General features: G+C 41.8%; 1 protein-coding gene across 1 annotated transcript in view; it reads right to left on the bottom strand.

The window, feature by feature from the left end:
• The window catches only part of TTN (titin), a 235,702-nt gene that overhangs the window by 166,110 nt on the left and 49,755 nt on the right, over positions 1-19,837 (bottom strand). Inside the window, 31 exon segments of the mRNA XM_031554287.1 lie at positions 592-879; positions 1,021-1,308; positions 1,425-1,703; positions 1,804-2,082; positions 2,185-2,463; positions 2,668-2,955; positions 3,081-3,359; positions 3,869-4,150; positions 4,248-4,526; positions 5,088-5,369; positions 5,573-5,851; positions 6,072-6,359; positions 6,481-6,759; positions 6,849-7,127; positions 7,261-7,539; positions 7,662-7,943; positions 8,089-8,367; positions 8,471-8,758; positions 8,873-9,151; positions 9,254-9,532; positions 9,643-9,921; positions 10,035-10,316; positions 10,400-10,678; positions 10,801-11,088; positions 11,212-11,490; positions 11,589-11,867; positions 12,213-12,491; positions 12,584-12,865; positions 13,344-13,907; positions 15,003-15,281; positions 15,911-18,454. Of these exon segments, the coding sequence (XP_031410147.1) occupies positions 592-879; positions 1,021-1,308; positions 1,425-1,703; positions 1,804-2,082; positions 2,185-2,463; positions 2,668-2,955; positions 3,081-3,359; positions 3,869-4,150; positions 4,248-4,526; positions 5,088-5,369; positions 5,573-5,851; positions 6,072-6,359; positions 6,481-6,759; positions 6,849-7,127; positions 7,261-7,539; positions 7,662-7,943; positions 8,089-8,367; positions 8,471-8,758; positions 8,873-9,151; positions 9,254-9,532; positions 9,643-9,921; positions 10,035-10,316; positions 10,400-10,678; positions 10,801-11,088; positions 11,212-11,490; positions 11,589-11,867; positions 12,213-12,491; positions 12,584-12,865; positions 13,344-13,907; positions 15,003-15,281; positions 15,911-18,454 (11,268 nt within the window).

The following is a 19,837-nucleotide window of genomic DNA, read 5'->3' as shown; positions in this document are numbered from 1 at the left end:
CTCAAGAGAAATTCTGAAGTTACCTTTGTGGGGTGAAAATATTCCAAGAGCAGCACAAAAGTAGTGATAAGCCCATCTCCCCCAGGATCTTACCCCAGGAGCATCAAAAATGGTAGGTACAGTTGCACTTGCTTGCATATCTTTAAGGCATATTTCTGCATGAAGAACTTAAGTGACTTATAGTCCAGGTTAAATCAGTAATTAACAACTCTAACTGAAATATGCAAGGTAGTTGTATTTTACCATAGAATAATCACTATGCATGAATACCCCTGTAATTGTAATTTAAGCACTAATTATGAAGTAAAAAGCAGGGATAGTATCATGTGCAGCTCTTCATACCAACGAAGAGCTTTGCAAAGAGATTTGTCCCTTTGGAGAATTGGCAGGTACACAAATTTTCTATTGGCACACAGTATGAGAGCAGCAGAGTCATCTAATGGCATGCCTGCTTTCTGAAAAGCTCCTTTCTATATATTTCCTGGATATATATATTCCTGAAAAGAGTGGAAGATGAGGCTCACTAACAAGGACGCCTCTTTACCCAAGAGAAAGAGAACATGCAAATGAAGTTGACTTAATCACAAATACCTTTCACAGTGAGTTGGGCTGAGCAAAAGTCTTTCCCAGCTTCATTACTAGCCTGGCAAGTATATTGGCCAGAGTCTCCTTTACCCACTCTGAGCACTCGAAGATGAGCTGTGTTTGCTACAAAAGTAATATTGAAGTTTCCTCCAGTTCGGATCTCCCGACCATCCTTGGACCAGGTGATTTGTATTGGCTGGGCTCCAGTAACATGGCATTCAAAATCAGCACTTTCTCCAAAAGGCACATCAATAGATTCTGGCTTAGTATCAAAGACAGGTGCTTGCTTGGGTTCTAGAAACACACACACAAAAAAAACAATATAATGCTCATATAGCTCATAGAAATGTTAATCCAAAACACAGATACTGCTCCACACATAAAATGGGAAGGAGGCACCTGTGATCCAGGCAAAAGTTTTGTAAGCCAACACACCTGTCACTGTAAGCCTAGCACTTGTGTTGGCAGTGCCCACAGCGTTAGTGGCTGTGCAGGTGTATTGCCCACTGTGATTCATCTCTGTTTGCACCAGTTGCAACACTGCAACATTATCTACAAAGGATGTGTGCACACTGTGGTCATCACTTAATTGCACACCATCTTTATGCCAAGTCACAGTGATGGGTTCTGAGCCATTGAGTCGACACATAAGTTTAAGGGGTAAACCAACAGGGTGTTCGATGTCTTTTAATCTTCTTGCAAAGGAAGGTGGTCGTTTGCGTTCTGGAAGAAAACAAGTAAAAGATAAATGTATGCCAGGAAGCAATTTTTTATATAATTTTGCAAGAGAAGAAGTACAATAAAGAAGCATTTGGAACAAGTGAATACAAAATCATCACCTTGAACTGTTAAGAGAGCCTTTGTAGATGCAGTTCCTACACTGTTTTCTGCCTTGCAGATATATTCGCCGCTGTCATTGATAACCACTTTGTTGAAAGTGAGGGAAGCAATGTTGTCTTTAAAGAACACTTTGTACTCAGGAGTAGACCTGAGTTTTGTATCACCTTTGTACCAAGACACAGTAATTTCCGGGGTTCCAGCAACGTGACACTGCAATGTTGTATAATCCCCAACTGACACCTCAAGAGGTTCCAAGTGTGTAACAAAATAGGGAGGTTCTAAAAAGAGAAGCAATGAGATAGGCTCATTATATACTGCCAGGCTTCTGAAAGCACATACTACAAAGAATAGGCAAGAAAAAGAAAAGGGAGAACACACCTAGAGTAGAGACTACAGCCTCACAAACATCTCTTCCTGCCTCATTTTCAACATGGCAGGTGTATTCTCCTGCATCCTCTTTCGTGCTGTCAAGGATCTCCAGGATGCAGGATTTCTCTGTGGTAGTGATGCTGCATTTGTGAGACTGAGCGAGTGTGTGGCCATTCTTCTTCCATGTCACAGAGATGGGCAAGCTGCCTGTGTATGTGCCCTCCAGGATGATGGGCTTACCAGGTTCCACATATTGATCACTCAGTTTCTTCACAAAGACAGCCGGTTCTAATGAAGGGTAAGAATTCAGAAGCGTTGAACATAGCAGTAACAAATGGAAAGAAAGAAACAATATTTTAGGGCATACAAAGAAATGCAATATTTACGAACCTTTTACTGTAAGATGTGTTGTACAATTTGCCCTGCCAGCTTCATTAGTCACTAGACAAGTGTACTCTCCACTTTGAAGAGGGGTTACATCAAATAACTCAAGCTCCACAACAGAATCCTCTAAGTAGATATTACATTTGTCCCCTGGCACAAGCTCACTGGCTCCTCTAAACCAGTTCACCTTAAAAGGAGGGGTTCCTCTGATAACACCTGTAAAAGTTACACTTGTGCCTGGCAAGACATCCAAAGGCTCAGGTATCCTCTCAAAAGATGGTGGTTCTAAATACATAAGAGAGAAAGAGAGATAAGGCAGTTGGTATAGCATAACCCCAGCATTTCCACATACCTACTGAAGTTAAAGAAGAAAAGCTTTACTTTCTAGTCAATAATTTCTCTCAGTATGCATACAAAAGACCAGAGGCAATTTTAAGAAAGAAAGAGCAAAGAGTAGCTCAGAGAGCTTGCTGACCATTATATACTGACCTTGGACGGTCAGTACAGCACTGCATTCATCCGAGCCAGCTACATTGGTAGCTTTGCAGGTGTAAGTTCCAGTATCTGAATTGCTCAGTGAATTCACTTCTAAAATACACAGGTTATCAGTAAATGAGATATTATGTTTTTCCCCACTAACTAACTTCATTCCATTTTGGAACCAGTCAATAGATATAGGAGGTGAACCAGCCACTTTGCATTCAAGCAGTGCTGAGGAACCCAGGACACCAGGGGTTTCCTTTAGCTTTCTTGTGAAAGAAGGAGGAATTATTCGATCTGTGTAAAAAAATATAATAAATCCATTGTTAGAGAGAAAAGGAGGAAAGGAATGGAATGAAGAAAAGAGTACAGGAATAAAAGAAAGCTTTAGTAAAAGACAGAAGACAAACTACACAACCAACCTAAAACTTCAACAGATGCCGTGCAACTGCTTTTCCCCACATCATTTTGCACTGCAAAAGTATACAATCCACCATCTTCCTTCTCTGTGTCCAGAATTTTAAGTGTAGATACTTTGTTGACGAAAGTAATTCTGTATTTTTGGCTGCTGGTCAGTTCTTTGCCATCCTTAAACCATCCAGTGGATAGTTCTGGTGTGCCTGCCACTTTGCACTCCAAAGTACAGGCATCTCCTATAGTAACCCTCATTGGCTCTGCCTTCTCTACAATGACTGCAGGCTCTGGAAGGAGAGACAATTAACATGTGTAGTGAAAACTGGATATAATTAGTAATATCTGCAAGTATTATTACACTGAATACAGGGCTTATATGTTTGATACTAAGGTTGTCTGGGTTTGTTGGGCTGGGAAATATTTTCAACTCTGTTTTTCCATCTTTTATCCCACTCTAAATTAGATATTTAAGATATTCTCCAACATGGAGAACAAACATTTTGAAACTTCTAGGAGATATACGCAACTATCTGTCTTTCTTCAAGCATGCATGAGCAGAAGACATGGCTTAGGAATGCAGACAACTGAACATCACAGTGAAGAGGCCTGTAGTTCCTTTCACTTCTATCCTTGGGCAACTGGAAAAAAGCAACCCAGCTAATATTTACTGGAGACACAGGATTCTCTGTTTGGCCTGTTTTGAATTCAGAAGCACAAGCAAAGGATGCATCTGATACTAAATTACCAAGTTCCTAACTTAACAAAGGTGTTCTATAAATTTATGCTTTTTACAAACCTAGAATAGTTAAGGTAGCCATACACTCGCGACTTCCAGCATCATTTCTGATCTGGCAGATATATTTCCCAGCACTGCTTGTTTCTGTGTGTACAAGATGTAAAGTTGCAATATTTTCCATAAATGTGATCTTTGTGTTTTCACTTTCTCTAATAATTTCTTCCTTGTCCTTAAGCCACTGCACAGAAATCGGCTGGGAGCCCTCCACTCTTGCTTGTAACTCCACTGGTTCACCAACCACAACAGTCATGCTGTTTATTTTTGTCACGAATTTCGGCGGTTCTGGACAAGAAACATGCAGTTGTAGTAAGTACAGTGTCTACAAAAAAGAAGAGCAATGCAGTGCGATTGGAAGCACTGCAGAAGGCCAATATCTTACCTTTCAGCTTCATCGTGCAGAAACAAGTGTCACTTCCTACGTCATTCTGAGCTTTGCACTGATATTCACCAACATCTGCAACTTCAACATTAAGAATGCGAATGCTTGTATGGTAGTTTTTTGCTGTAACCTTATACTTCTTACTACTGCGGATTTGTCTCTTGTCTTTGTACCAGGTAACGTCAAATGGTGGTGTTCCTGAAATCTCACATTCCAGGCTAACCTCAGTTCCTCTGAGCATGTCTACTGGAGAAGGCTTCCTGCTGAACACAGGAGGTTCTACCAAGGGAAGAAAGGATCATTTTTAGAAAGGAGTATAGAACTCTTTGATCAACAATTTATTTATATAAGCTCTTCCACATCAAGACTGCTGGGATAACCAACAGAAGTGCAAGGACTTCACTCAATTTTCTGGGCACATCATGAAAGGCAGGTGAGCTTTCAGAGCTCTGAGCTCCTTTGTAGAAAAGGTAAACAACAGAGGTGTGATCCTTGACAGAGAGGGTATAGGTCTCATAGTCTGTACTAGAGGGTGTAAAACTGACATTGATTAGTTTGGATCTGTTCTTCATAATTCATATTTCAGCTCTGTAGTATAGTAGATCTACCTGTCTCGGACCTTGGTAGTCACGGGGAACACCTAGCCTAGTACACATCTGCATTACAAACAACTCTTACTCATACTGTGGAAGAATGGGTGAGGAGATATTAAGAAACAAACAAAAAATGAAGAAAAAGGTACTGTCTGAAAATTAGAAGTGAATCTAATGTTTATGATTTCCAGGGGGGGAACCACTAAGGAAAAATAGGATGTAGTCAGGGAAGAAGACGACAGCTAACCTTTCACTGTGACTTTGGTACTGCAGCTGGCCTTGCCGGCAGGATTCTGAGCTTCACAGATGTAGTCTCCACTCTCGTCTGTACTGAGATGATTCATTTCAAGTACGGCCACAGAGTCGATGAATGAGGTCCGGAATTTTTCACTGGCAACAATTTCATGGTCATTTCTGAACCACACTACTTTCATTTCTGGAGATCCACTTACTTTGCACTCAAGCCGGGCTGAGTCACCCTGTTTTACTATTTTTGTTGCCTCTAGCTTCTTAGCAAACTTGGGTGGCTCTAAAAAACCGAAAAAGTGGAGTCAGAAAGGTTTGAATACAGGAAAGGAAAGAGGATGGAAAAGAGTCAAACAAGCATGGCTTGCAAACACAGGGCAGGGAATTCACTTGGCAGGGTATCAAAGATCACTAAGGTGGGCTTGGCAGAAAGAAAAGCAAAGAAATAGACAAAAAGACTTCAAAACAGCAAGGAAATGTGCACACCTGTTACCATCAACATTGTAGTGCAAGAGTCACTGCCAACATCGTTTGAAATATGGCAAGTGTAGTGCCCACTCCTAGAAGAATCCACCGAATAGAGGGTTAAGAACCCAGTTGACCCTTCAATCCCAATGAAACAAGTTGGACCAGATACAAGTTCTAAATCCTCTTTGAACCACTTCACTGTAAATGGTGGTGTTCCTTTTAGTATGGCCTTAAATTCCACCATGGAATCTGGGATGGCTTGCTGGCTTTCAGGTTTTACTAAGAAGCTTGGTGGCTCTGCAGTTTTTAAGAAAAAGAAACATTAAGTTATATCAAGAATGCCTAAGAATGAAGAAAATGAGTTAGTTAAGCAGAGGCACTGAATGCATAAGAGGTTAAAGATCCCAGCAAGAAAATGGAGACCAAGTTTCCAGCATTAAGAGGTATAAAAGTGCTACGTTTGCATAAGATTTAAAGGTTTTTCTCAAGAAAAAGAAGTAGTCAAAGAGTTTCAAACCTTTCACTGTCAGGACAGCACTGCAAGAATCACTTCCGGCAATGTTAGAGACATTACATGTGTAATTTGCAGTGTCTGTCAGCTCTAGATTAGCAATCTCAAGTGACATGGTGTTCTCGTGGCACAGGCTTCTATATTTTGCACTGTCAGTTATTTCTTTCCCATCCTTGAACCACTTTGCAGAAATGGGAAGTGATCCAGAGACTTTGCACTCCATCTGAATAGAAGATCCCAGAACCGTATCCTTTTTGGTTAGCTTTTTGATAAATAAGGGAGGAATTGCTTGATCTGTACAACACAAAACATGGCAAAAATGCACTGGTTATCTTACTGCTTATCTTTCACAAACTACTTTTTTTTTTACTCCCTTCTTGTTGGATTGGCACATTTGCCAAATGACAATACAAACCTAGCACAGTCAGAATAGCTTCGCAGGTGCTACTTCCGAAGTCATTTTCAACCTTAAAACTGTATGTACCACTATCTTCCTTCGATACAGGTTCAATCCTGAAACTGGCCACATTGTTCTCAAAGCTCATTGTGTAATATCTACTGGGTAGAAGCTGTTTGCCATCTTTGTACCATTTTATTCGGAGCTCTGGTGTCCCCTCCACAGTACATTCCAAAGTCACAGGGTCTCTTTCAGTAACTTTAAGTGATTTAGCTTTTTCTATAATCCGTGCAGGCTCTGTGGTACAAGTGTACAAAAATGGTTATTAGTGACACTGAAAAGTGATCGATTTTCAAGGATGAGTTTGAAGGGGTGCAGCTACACACCTTGCACAAAAAGTAAAGCAAAGCATTTCTCCACTCCAGATTCATTCTTTGCCTGGCAGGTGTATCTCCCCCTGTGGCTGAGGTCGACATTGGTAAGTTTCAGTGTGGCCACGTTATTCTCAAAGGTAATGTGGTGGTATTCATCATCTTCCAGTATTTTCTCATCCTTTATCCATGACACAGATAAGGGTTGAGCACCTGCTACGACACACTGGAAGGATGCGGTGCCTTTCAAAACAGTAGTGACATTCTCCAGTTTCTTAACAAAGGATGCTGGTTCTGTGGTGTGAGGTTTTATTGTGTAGAAGGGAGGTCATGGAAAGGGAATAAAAGAGAGATCACATAAGGTTATCCTAGTCACTACACTTCAGCTAGGGGCAGTAATCTTTGGGGTACTTTTCAGGAGACTGACCTTTCAAGCTGAGCCTTGTGCTACAAGAACAGCTCCCAACTTCGTTTGATATAATGCACTGATATTCACCTACATCTGAGGTGTCACAGTTGGTCACATTAAGAGTAAATATTGATTCTTTGGTGGAGATAGCATATTTCTTGCTGCTGAACATCTCCTTATTATTCTTCAGCCACTTCACCTCAAATGGAGGAGTACCAGTCACCTCACACTCGAGCATGGCATCCAAACCCTTCACTACCTCAGTAGGTCTCAACTCTCGAACAAATGTTGGAGGCTCTACAAAGAGGAATAAAGGGAAAGTGGATAGTAACCTTGGTAATTATGAGGGGAGAAATGGTCTCCCCCATTTCATCACTCTAGTGGCATAGCTGGATGATGACAAAATTTTCAAAACCAACCTTTCACTTTCAACTCGATGCTGCAGCTCTCACTACCTGCATCATTGTGGGCTTCACAAACGTAAATCCCACTATCCGACACTCTGGCTTGAGTGACTTTCAAAGTGGCTAGACCATCAATGAAAGAGATGGCGTACTTAGCTTCATCAGTCATTTCATTCCCATCCAAGTACCACGTGACATGTATTTCTGGTGTTCCTACTACATGGCACTCAAAAGTAGTGGACTGTCCTTCACGCAAAGCTACTACAGGAGTTGGCATCTGAATAAACCTGGGGGGCTCTAGAAGACAGACAAAAAAGGTGAGGTTTCATAACATTCAGGATAGTTTTTGGAAATACTTTTCCAGAAAGTGTTTCCTGTGTCCTCCCCCTCATTTGTACAGAAAAATCAGAACCACAAAGATGTGAATAACTGAGCTGCACACCTTTTACAAACAAAGTTGCTTTACATGTTGCAGTTCCCACATCATTGCTTATCTGACAAGTGTAGTTCCCAGAGTCAGACATCCTAGCTGAGAAGAGCTCCAGCACACTAGATGTGTCATCCATCCAGACAGAACGATTAGCTCCAGAAAGGAGCTCCTGGCTGTCTTTAAACCACTTTATCTGCAGAGGAGTAGAGCCTTTCACCAATGCTTTGAACTGAACCCTAGCATGGGGCACAACTTCTTGGGACTGAGGCTTTTCCACAAAATATGGCGGTTCTATAACACGGGGAAAAAAAAAAAAGAAAGAGGATTACTTTCCTCTAGGCAAGTTCTTGAACTATGAATTAGAGACCTAATAAAGAAAAGAAGGAGCTCAAACCTTTGACGGTTAAGAACCCACTGCATTGGTTGCTTCCTGCCTTATTTGTTGCTTCACAAGTGTAAGAGCCACTGTCTGTGCCTTCGAGTTTATTGATTTCCAGAAAGGCAGTATTATCATGGAAAGAGTATTTGTGCTTTTCACTTGTTGTTATTTCTTGGCCATCCTTGTACCACTGGATACTTATAGGATGTGAACCAGACACTATACATTCCAAGTGGACAAAAGATCCCTTAATGCTGTCCATTTTCTTGAGCTTTTTGGTGAATTTAGGTGGTATAATGAGATCTATTCAAGAGAGAGTAAAAAGACAAAGTATGAAATTCAGCCATGGCTGTGGTAGATGTCAACTCAGAATAAGAGAAAGTAAACAAAACCAATACTAAAAGAGGTCATACACACCTAGGACATTGATGCTAGCAGAACAGCTACTTCTTCCAACATCGTTGTGAACCTCAAATACATACTCCCCACTATCTTTCTTTTCCGCATGAAGTACCTTTAAGACTGAGACAGTATCTGTAACACTGATCTTATACTTTGGGCCTAAAGTCAATTCCTTGCCATCTTTGAACCATTTGGCTGTAATATCTTTTGTTCCTGAAAATTTACATTGCAAGGTTGCTGGGTCTCCCTCAGTCACATCTATTGACACAGCCTTATCCACGATTGTAGCAGGCTCTATTTTAAACAGAAAGACAGAGAAGAGTGTTAAGGTAACCTGTAAAAAAAAAAAACACTAAAAAGAAAACTGAGGATGCTGCAATTCAGAGTAGGACCAACCTTTGACAGTCAGCAGAGCAGAGCACCTCTGAATTCCTGCCTCATTTTTAGCCTGGCAGAAATATTTTCCATCATGTTTCAGTTCAATAGACTTCACCAGAAGAGTGGCAATGTTGTTCACAAAGGTCATTTTGATATTACTGTCTTCAATAACTTCATCACTGTCTTTCAGCCAGGATACAATGATGGGCAAGGAGCCTTTAACAGCAGCCTGAAACACGACTGTGCCCCCTCGAAGAGAACTAATGTTTTCTATCCTCTTCAAAAACTGGGGAGGCTCTAGCAGGAAGAAAGTGACTAAGTAAGTACAGGCCGGTGCATGCCTGTGTGGCATGGAAACCACACTGGGATAAAATCATGCTTAGTGGAGTTTTCCACCTTGCACTAACCTTTCAGTGTGACCTCTGAACTGCAGAGGCAGCTTCCCACATCATTTGTTACTCTACACTGATATTCACCAACGTCAGATGCATCAAACCTGAAGACATGGAGGCTAATCAAAGATTTCTCAGTGCTTATTCTATGTTTCTTACTGCTCCGCACAGGCTTATCATCCTTCACCCAAAACACTTCGAAGGGAGGTGTACCAAGCACCTCACACTCCAAAATCACATCAGAATCCTTCAAGACTTCCATGGATTGAAACTCCTTTCTAAAATAAGGTGACTCTATAGTGCAAAAGAGAGAAAGTGCAGTTTATATTAATCACACTTTGGAAACTTGTAGAGCTGCACAGAATTTAAAGAGACAAACTGCTTGAGTGGTTGGACGTCACACACACCTTTGACTGTAACAATGGTGCTGCAAGTATCTTTTCCAGCATCATTTCTGGCCTCACAAATATATTCCCCACTGTCTTCAGTCTCAACATCTGTAAGATGAAGTACTGCCAAAGATTTTGTAAAAGACATCCTAAATTTGTCACTCTCTTTTAGCTCCCTATCATCCTTGAACCATGTGATTTTAATCTCAGGAGTACCAGTGACTTTACAGGTCAGTTCAGCATATCCACCTTTCTTCACCAGGTGAGTTGGCTCTAGCTTCTCCGTAAAAGCAGCAGGTTCTGTGAATTTAAGAAAAATGTTCAGTAACAAGAAGGCAGCAAAAAGTGCCACTGAAAGATGAAAAGATAGTAGGAATGCAAACCTTTTACAAACAAGTTTGCAATGGATGTTATTGAACCAGCTACATTGGAGACTTTGCAGATGTATTTTCCTGAGTCGTTTGGTTTGACTGCGTAAAGCTCTAAGGAACTTGCTAACGCCTCTGTCATAATGTAGCAGGCTCCTCCAGTTATCAGCTCAGTATCACCTTTAAACCATTTCACTGTCAGCGGTGTAGTGCCTTTAAATGTACCCTTGAAACGTACAGTTGACGCAGGCAGTACATCCTGGGACTCTGGTTCTGCAATGAAGCTGGGTGGCTCTAGATTGCATTGAAAGGAAACAATTGCCAAGAATAAGATAAACATCCTGCATTTTGGGGAAGAAAATCATTATCTCACAAAAAGAAAAAAAACGCAAGAATTTTGAAACAAATTTCCAAACCTTTTATAAACAAAGTACTACTGCTGTCTTTGCTACCAGCAGAGTTTGTGGCTCTGCAAATATAAACTCCAGCATCACTTGCATCTAGGTGTTTTATTTCCAAAGATGCAGAGCCTTCTGCAAAGTGTATTGTGTACTTCGCACTTGCAGTGATCTCAGTGTCTTGCTTAAACCAAGAGACAGTCATTGGAAGAGAGCCAGAAATTTTGCAGTCTAGGCGGCACGAGGTGCTAATGATGCTGTCAATGTTCTTCAGTGGTTTAGTAAAGAAGGGAGGGAGAGTGCGATCTGTAGGGTATGAAAAAAAACGAAAGAAAGAAACACATGAACAAAAGAGAAATACGGTTCTACTTCTGGCTCTGATGGACTCAGAGTAGAATAGCAGGGATCTTTGCCAAAGCCGGTACCAACCTAGCACAGTAAAGCTGGTAGTACAAGAGCTGATTCCCACATCATTGGATATCTCAAAGGTGTACTCGCCACTGTCCTGCATTTCAGCAGCATAAAACTTGAGTTGGGCAACATTGTTCTTAAAGCTGATCCTGTACTTTTTGCTGGCAGGTAGTGGCTTTCCGTCTTTGAACCATTTGGTTTTTAGCTCTGGAGTGCCTGTGACAGTGTATTCCAAAATGGCTGGGTCTCCTGCTGTCACCTGAATCACTTCGGATTTTTCAATGATTTTGGCAGGTTCTACAATAGAATTAAACAATCAGTGTTAAGGACAAAAGTAAATCGCTCTTCCTCTTAGGCGGGAGACAATGCAGAGGAAATGGCACTCCTCCACTGACCTTTAACTGCCAGTTCACCAAAACAGGACTGACTTCCTGCATCATTTTCAGCCACACAAGTGTATTTGCCACCAGAGCTCAGCTGGACACCAGTAATTTGCAGTGTTGCTAGCCCGTGTTCAAATGTCACTCTCACTTTGTTATCATCGTGAATAATGTCTTTGCCTTTCATCCACATCACAGAAATAGGTTCTGACCCTTTTACCACAGCCTGTAACGTAACATTGTCTCCAGCCAGAGCTGTCACATTTTCAATTTTTTTAACGAAAGATGGTGGTTCTAGTTTAAAGAAAAGAGATAAAAAGAAATACTCATCTGCTACATCATTCCATGAAATCTGCTGCACAAAGATGGTTTTATGAGACAATGCGCGCAGTATATGACACAATTCAAAGAGCAGGCAAAGGGAAGAGCTACATTACCCAGCTGAAAGAGTAATGCACAGCCCTTTAAGCCAAGTGTTTTTTAAATGCATAGCTTTGATGTCAGGTAAGAGTTAAGATATGCACAGAGTTTTAAGAGAAGATATCCCCCTCTCCACCCACCCGCAGAAATCCAAAGACAAGACATTTTAAGAAATAAGAGGTTCCCTGCAGTGAGTGGAGTGTTCTCTCTCCCACTGACCTTTCAAGACATATGTTGCACTGCATATGCACTTTCCAACTTCATTAGCTATCACGCACTCGTATTCACCAACGTCCGCACTATTAAAAGACGACACCTCCAGAGAAATAACTGCTTTCTGAGAGGTCAACCTGTATTTTTTACTACTCCGGATCTGTTTCTTGTCTTTGTACCAGCTTATCTCAAATGGTCCAGTGCCAGCAACCTCACACTGAAGAACGGTGTTTGTTCCCTTCACTACCTCTGCTGGTTCGAGTGTTCGGACGAAAGATGGAGGCTCTATAAAAGCAGCAAGAAATGATTAATTGCCCATGCCAAAATAAAAGGAAGATTGTTCTCAAGTGTGACTGTCAGCAGCACGAAGAACAGACCTTTGACAACTACTTCTGTGGTGCAGCTGTCGCTTCCAACCTCATTTACAGCTTCACATGAATAGCTTCCACTGTCATCAACCTTCATCTCCGAGATGTCTAACACAGCCACAAAATTGACAAAAGACATCTTGTGTGTGTTGCTTTCAAGGATTTTCTTATTGTCCTTGAACCAAGAAACCTGGATTTCAGGAGACCCTTTGATTTTACACTGAAGCCGTGCAGAGTCACCCGGGGTCAGTAAATAAGATGGATCGACCTTCTTCACAAAGGATGGTGGTTCTAAAAATGGAAGTAAAAAATAAAAAAAAAAAAGAGGAAGGGAAGAGGAAGAGAAGGGATGGGAGAAGAGAGAAGGAGGGGGAAGGACAGGGGAAAAATGGGAAAGAAGGGGAAAGAAAATAAAAGAAGCCTGAAATACAAAGATTGGTTCCTAGCACCAGAACAAAACGTGATTTTAGAAAAAGATCAGAACAACAAATGCTGAGCTGCAGTTCTCGTGGTCTCTCTTGCCCTCCCCCCTCCTCCTCTCCCCTACATGCAGGAGCAACTCCTTGGATGTGGTTAACAAAAGAAACATTGAAGCAACGCACAGTGCATTGGAAGGTAGCTGGGGAAAAAAGCACGAGATGAGTGAAGCTGATGGAAGATCTGAGGGGAGTTCACAGCATTATTTCACCTCAGGAAAGAATTTGCCTGCAAAAAAACTGAAGCGGGACCTGAAGAAGTGAAAGGTAAGCGGGACCTAAGACTATCTTACCTCTGACTGTGACACTGGCAGAAGAGGAGCTGCTTCCTGCCTCATTTGAGACGATGCATACATAATGGCCTGAATCCTTGAGTTTAGCCAGAGGAATCTCAAGTGAGGCTATTTTGTCTTCGAAGAAAATTTTATAATCTTTGCCTGGGGGGATTTTGTTTCCATCTTTTGTCCACTCTACTCTTACTTTCCTATCTTCATCTACCTGGCATTCAAGACGTATCTTTTTATTGACCGCTGACTGCACTGATTGCAAAACTTTAATAAAATGAGGCTTGTCTATAATAACCATTTCAGCCTGGCAAACGTCAGCCCCAAACTTATTAGAAGCTTTGCAGGTGTAAATCCCCCTGTCACTGGTGGTGAGAAGGGAAATTTCTAACACGTGCTTGTTTTCTACTTTGGAGATCTTGTAGTGGTCCGAAGATGAAATGGTTGTGCCGTCTTTCTGCCAGGCGACGTCAATGACTGGAGTGCCCGAAACAGTACACAGGAACTTGGCGCTTTTGCCCACAAAAGTGGTGATAGATTCAGGTCTGGTAAGAAACGTTGGCGGAAGTGCTTCTGCAAAATAAAGGGGTTCATTGTTATGCAGAGGTGGGGAACAGATTATGCTGTCTGTTTTGCCAGGGAGCGAGAACAGAAAGGGCAGTCTGTCACAGGTCACTCTTAAACAAAAGAAGTCAGCAGCGAAGGAGATAAGAGGTATTAAAGATCATGAATTTAAGCTTTTGGTTTTGTACTTGGATCTACATAGTGCTCCAGAGCTTAAAAGCATTTTAGCTCTGAAGCAATGTACAAACTAAAGGGAATAAAACTGAAACTCAGAAATTCCTTTCCTAAAAATGACACATTTGCACATGATTCCTTCAAGATAGCCAAGTTTTCTTATGTTTCACAGTTTGCACATCCTTTTTTAGGCTGTAGCATCTGGCCCTTAGCAAAGATCAAATAGACTCTTCCCACAAAAAGTCAGTCAGAGTAAAAAAAATAAAAGATAACCAAAAAAAAAGCCCACAAGATGTTTAAAAAAAAAAAAAGAGAGAGAGAGAGAGAGAGAAGATAATTGCACAGTTATCAATAGATTTAAAAAAAAAAGTTTTACAAATTGTAACGCCGTTGAACTATCTCTTGTTTGTTTAAGAGGACCTATCCCCCATCACACAGAGTTCACCTTGGCAACAGCACCTGTGCATTCAGGTAAGTGCAGCTGCATAGTCTGCCTCACAAGTACGGCCGCAGGATAAATGTAAGATACAAGGATAATCACACTGCTTACTACACCAAAGAAGTCAGATTTAAAATCGTATGTTTGCTCATTGTCTGCAAGTGAAATAAACCCTCAAGAATGTTACCACAAAACAACCCCATTCTATTGTCAAGGTAGTTCCTTCCACTCTTTTCCCACTTTGTACTCCCTCCTGAAACTTTTCACACTGTTTCTCTTTTCTAGATACAGAAAGCATCTAAAAGCAGCATTTTTGAAAATCATTCCTTCTCTTTACTTTTACTTGTCAAAATTACATATGGATTACACATAACAGTAGCAATCAAGGGCCCTACCATAAATGTTTACGAGTATACCAGGGTAACCATTTCAAGATATCAAGATATTTAAGATATTGAATAAAAAAGAAGTTCTTGGGACTCTGTACTTACCAGTTACTGTTAAAAAGGCTGTAGAGCTTACGCTGCCATGCTGGTTGGAAGCCTTACAGCTGTACTCTCCACAGTCAACAACCTGAGGCCTTGGGATCTCCAGCATGGAAAGGTAATTGGAGGAGCGAATTGAGTATTTGTCCCCATCATAGATCTCTCGGCCAGCTTTGTACCACTGGAACTTGACATTAGGAGTAGTTTCTACTTCACAGGTAAACTTGGCCATGTGGTTTACGGCCACCTCCAGAGGTTCCAGCCTTCTTCTCAGGATTGGTGCAACTGAAATCAGAAGCAGAGATTAATTCAAAGTCATGCCCACTATAATTGTGAAAAGTAAGCGAAGGCACTAACTGAAACAAAACATGTGATCTTGCAATCCATATAAGATGTAAAGGAAAAAAATATCTGTAAGAAATGAAAGTAGTACAAGGTTCAGTGGACAGATTGCAATGGTGCAGAATAACATCAGGAAACACAATGGTGAAACCAGAAAAGTGATGTGCAACAGCAACATGTAGTAATAATGCAATTCAAACATATACCACGCTATCTTGGAGCCATGCAAAATGACCATGTGGATAAGAAATTGTGCCAAAACAGGGCAACGATCTGAAGATTGGATGCAGTAGTGATGAAGTGTAAGAGCAGATTCACTTCCAGGGTGACCATGGAATGAAGTGCTCAGGACTTCAGTGCAGTTCATCCTGATCTTGGCTGTACATTGTGGAAGTGAGAGACTACAGTGTGGTAAAAGAAGATCATGAGTAAAGAGAGAATGGAGACCCTCTGATTAGCGCTGTGATAGTATTAGTATTGTATCTATATCCAAAGATACAGATACATAACGGGGCAATTTCCTTAGCAGAGCAGTGTATTAGAAAGGTGGTCTTTTATCCCCATAATCCAACCTCTTTTAACAACTGTGAGCTTTGCTGTTGTTGTTCTTTTTCCACCTTGATTCAGTGCCTCACAAGTGTACTCTCCTTGGTGGATCTCCCCACACACTTGGCTGATCACTAGTTTGTATGTGTCTTGATCTTGCAAACACTTGAATTTGTTGCCTGAAGACACCAGTTTACCGTCAAAGTACCAATTCACCTCTCTGACATTTGTTACGACAGACACCAGAGTGACACTCTCCCCTTCCTCCACAATAGTGTTGGCCAGCTTGCTGTGTATGATAGGGTAATTCTCTTTACTTAACTCATCCTCTAGATTCACACCTTTAGTTTCCAGACCCTCTCTGCCCTCCTCCTCATATATTTCTTCCCTTTTCTCCTTCCTTTTTAGTATTTCTGTGGGTTTCTCAACAGGAATGCCTGCAGGGGCTACATCAGCAGTGGCTGCTGCTGCCCCCACATCCTTGATTTGGCCATGTTCCATCAGAATGTTGACTACTTCAGCAGACAAAGGCTGTTCCAAAGGTATTTCTGCCTCTGTAGTTCTCTCAGCCTGTTGGGGCTCTGGCTGAGAAGTTTCATCAATGGATTTTCCTGAATAAAGTGAATGGGGAGGGCTTGGCAATGCTTTGGGTTTTTCATCTGTCAAGAGGTGCTTTTCTTCATAAATAAGAGAATAGAAAGCCTCCTTTAATACTTTTTTCTGGTCAGCTGTCTCAATGTCGACTTCTGCAAGAGAGACTGGAATTTCAATGGGATTGAGTCCTCCTGTGGTCACAACATAGGTGCATAAGGCGTATTTATGTTCCTTGGTGATTTTTAATGTCTGTACTTCAACGCTTCTTTTATCAGCCAACCATTCTGAAAACAAGAGGTTTTGCTCACTCACCACTGCAGCTTTCAGTGCATCTCTGATTTGGGACTTCATATCTAGGTGACAGCTCTTGGGAACCTGATAAGTGAGCTGGCTCTCTTTGGTAAAGGCTTGGCTTGTCTGGAACTGGCTAGCATACATCATTTCACGGGGCTGTCTTCCTACCTTTGGATACTGCTTAAGTGGGCTGGCAAGATTGACGACATGTTCTTCCTCCAAAGGCTGTTTTTCTTCTAGTAGTAAGGGAAATCTCACAGCCTGTCCCTCGCAGATTCTTGCAGCAAAATCTTCCTCTGCTGCTTCCAGGGCAGAAATGTTCTCCAGGGGGACAGCATGACCTCCTGTGCAGGCCAATTCGGAGGGAAATCTGGGTTCAGACTTTAGCTCACCTTGCATTGCCTGGAAGCCTTCTATGACTTCAAAGTGGTCACCATACATGACACAGCTCTCAGTGGTGCTTGATACCTGTTGAAGGGCTTGGGAAACTTCTGTCTTCAGAGCAGCTGTCTGTTCTAACTCCTCTGGGATGATTTGCTCTTTGGGCAAGAGCATCTGTGCAGCCACAGTTCCAAGGGAGCCTGGCAGTGGTGTTTCAGTTGCCACTTCAGGTGAAACACTTTGGGGGCCACCAGGGAGAGTCTGCACCAGCTCTGCCAGAAGCTTGTTGTTCTCCTGCGTTGTGGCTGCCTGGGTCAGCATTTCTTCAACACCCTGCACAGCGAGGCAGGTTGGCGGCAGCCTAGGTAATATGCCCTCCTTGGGTAGCATGTGCTCCATCTGGCTTATCTGGAGCTGGAGGAGGGCCTGGGGTTCTCTCATGGCCTCAAGGCTAAGTGCTCTTTCTGCTGTGGGAAGCTCGCTGACCTCTTCATAGGACATAGGACTTTGGTCCTCTGTCACCATGGAGTGCTGCAAGGCTGGACTCTGCTTGCACACAAGATGCTCCTCAGGCAACACCAGGAGCTCAGCAGAGCATGCAGCCTCACCCAGTGAGTTCACTGCCCGGCAAATGTACAGCCCAGCATCCTCCTCAGTGCACTCCTGCACTGTCAGGGAGCCTGAGCCGTCAGGATGGTGAGCCACAAAAGAACGTGCATCCAAGAAAAGTTGCTCGTTCCCCTTGAACCACTCCACATCAGGGCATGGCTCCCCAGCCACAGTGTACTCAAAGACAGCGGTGAAACCTGGTGCACACTGCACACTGTCTGGTACCCTGGCAAAGCAAGGGGCCCCTTGTGCCCGCTGCTGCACATGGAGGTGGGCACTGCATGTGGCCTCACCATGCACATTGCTGGCTGTGCATGTGTACTTGCCCTCATCCTGCATGCCTGCATAGGGGAGGATAAGGCTGTGGTCACTTCCAGCAAACACTAATTTACAATCTGTGGAGGGGGTTAGCTTCACACCGTTGAAAAACCACTGGATTTTCGGTGTGGGGCTTCCAGTAACAGTAACAGACAGCCTAGCTACATCTCCCTGCCAAACTTCAACATCTGAGACCTGTCTGAGGAAAACAGGTGCACTGCCCCCCTCCTCCATTTTCTGGTTGTTTTGACTGGAATAAACTGGTTTTTCAGACTCAAATTCAAGTGTTTTTTCTCTATCAGGCAACTGAAGGCTGCTGCTGTAGCCTTCACTTCTTCCTTCCTCAGAAGACACAGTAAGAGAACTAGAGATGTCTGTATGGAAAAAAAAAAGTTTAGTTTTACTAGAATGTTTAAATAAACACTTGAAAACAGCAATGAGCAGCTAAGAGTAACGTACAGCTCTGTTAGTGCAACCATTTTTGTATATCTGGAGTGTTTCTTACTACCATACAGCAGGTACACAAGGTTCTCCTTCTATCAGATACTTACCATGCATAGCAACCCATGCTGTGCGGTCAGGTTAATTAAGAACTTGCCATATAGATTAATATGGGCATCTCTTTAAACTTGACATCACAGTATGGGTTAGACATAATCTCATGAATGACTTAATGAACACTGAAAATAACAGTCAAGCAACAGTGGCTCATTTCACAAATATAGTGATATGTGTCATATGTATATGCACACACATACAAATAAATAGAACAGCAGTGCTAAGGCCCTGATTAATTCAAAATACCAAGAAAAAGCAGAATGTCAGATTCCAAGCTGGAAAAAATATAAATTTTCAGCACACCAGCTTTTCTTCTGGTATAGTTACTTAATCTCTTTCAACTCTTGCATGTAACACAAGATATTTCTGCTCCCTCACAAGAATTCTCCTGCTTTTATCAGAAGAATCTTTAAGTTTAAACACTGTTATTACTGAAATAATGAGTTTGCATTCTTGCTTTACTGTCATTTATTTGACTTTCTGCTTTTAACTGGCACAACTCTGCATATTAAAACTCCTATAATACCAGAAAAAAAATAAGACAGAGCACTTTGTTTTTTCTTCTTGCTGTTATGAATTTAGACCTTTATGTGATGGACCACTTAGTTCTAATGGTGGTTTAAGATGTGAGGAAACAGACATGGAGGAATGAAAGTGTTGTCCTCACATTCTTGACAGCAGAAACATCAGTGAATTCTGAGGTTTCTGGGAATGGAACAAGATATCCAAGAAAAGCACAACACAAAAGAAAATCTTTAGAAATCAAGTATTGTTGTCCACCCAGAAACAAATTAGCTCAGTTGTTGCCCATGGTATTTGATGTTGGATGGACACTGAAGTTGTTAAAAATGAATGAAAGAAGAGTGGATAAATATCTCCAGTTATCCTAATGATGAACCTTGATAACTTCTCAATTAAAGCATCTTAAATTCCAAAATTTATTGTGAAATAATAATTTTTTGCTGTACTCAAATAACAACTATGAAGAAGAACAGAATATGCCATACCCAATTCTTTCACATTGGTTCTAGCAATTATTAACCTTTCCACAAATGCCAGTTTATACATGATATAGCACTATGCATGGTGACTACCTGCAGAGAAGAGATGCTTAGGTGAAAAAGAAATTACACCAGTCCTTTAGTAGAATCTAACAGCTTTGTTTAACCTGTAGGACAGCTTCCTCAAAAATCCAGTGT

The sequence above is a fragment of the Meleagris gallopavo genome, chromosome 7 (assembly GCF_000146605.3).
Source record: "Meleagris gallopavo isolate NT-WF06-2002-E0010 breed Aviagen turkey brand Nicholas breeding stock chromosome 7, Turkey_5.1, whole genome shotgun sequence".
NCBI lineage: Eukaryota > Metazoa > Chordata > Aves > Galliformes > Phasianidae > Meleagris > Meleagris gallopavo.
Note: the sequence above shows the minus strand (reverse complement) of the source record. Positions and strands in the feature narration are given on the sequence as shown.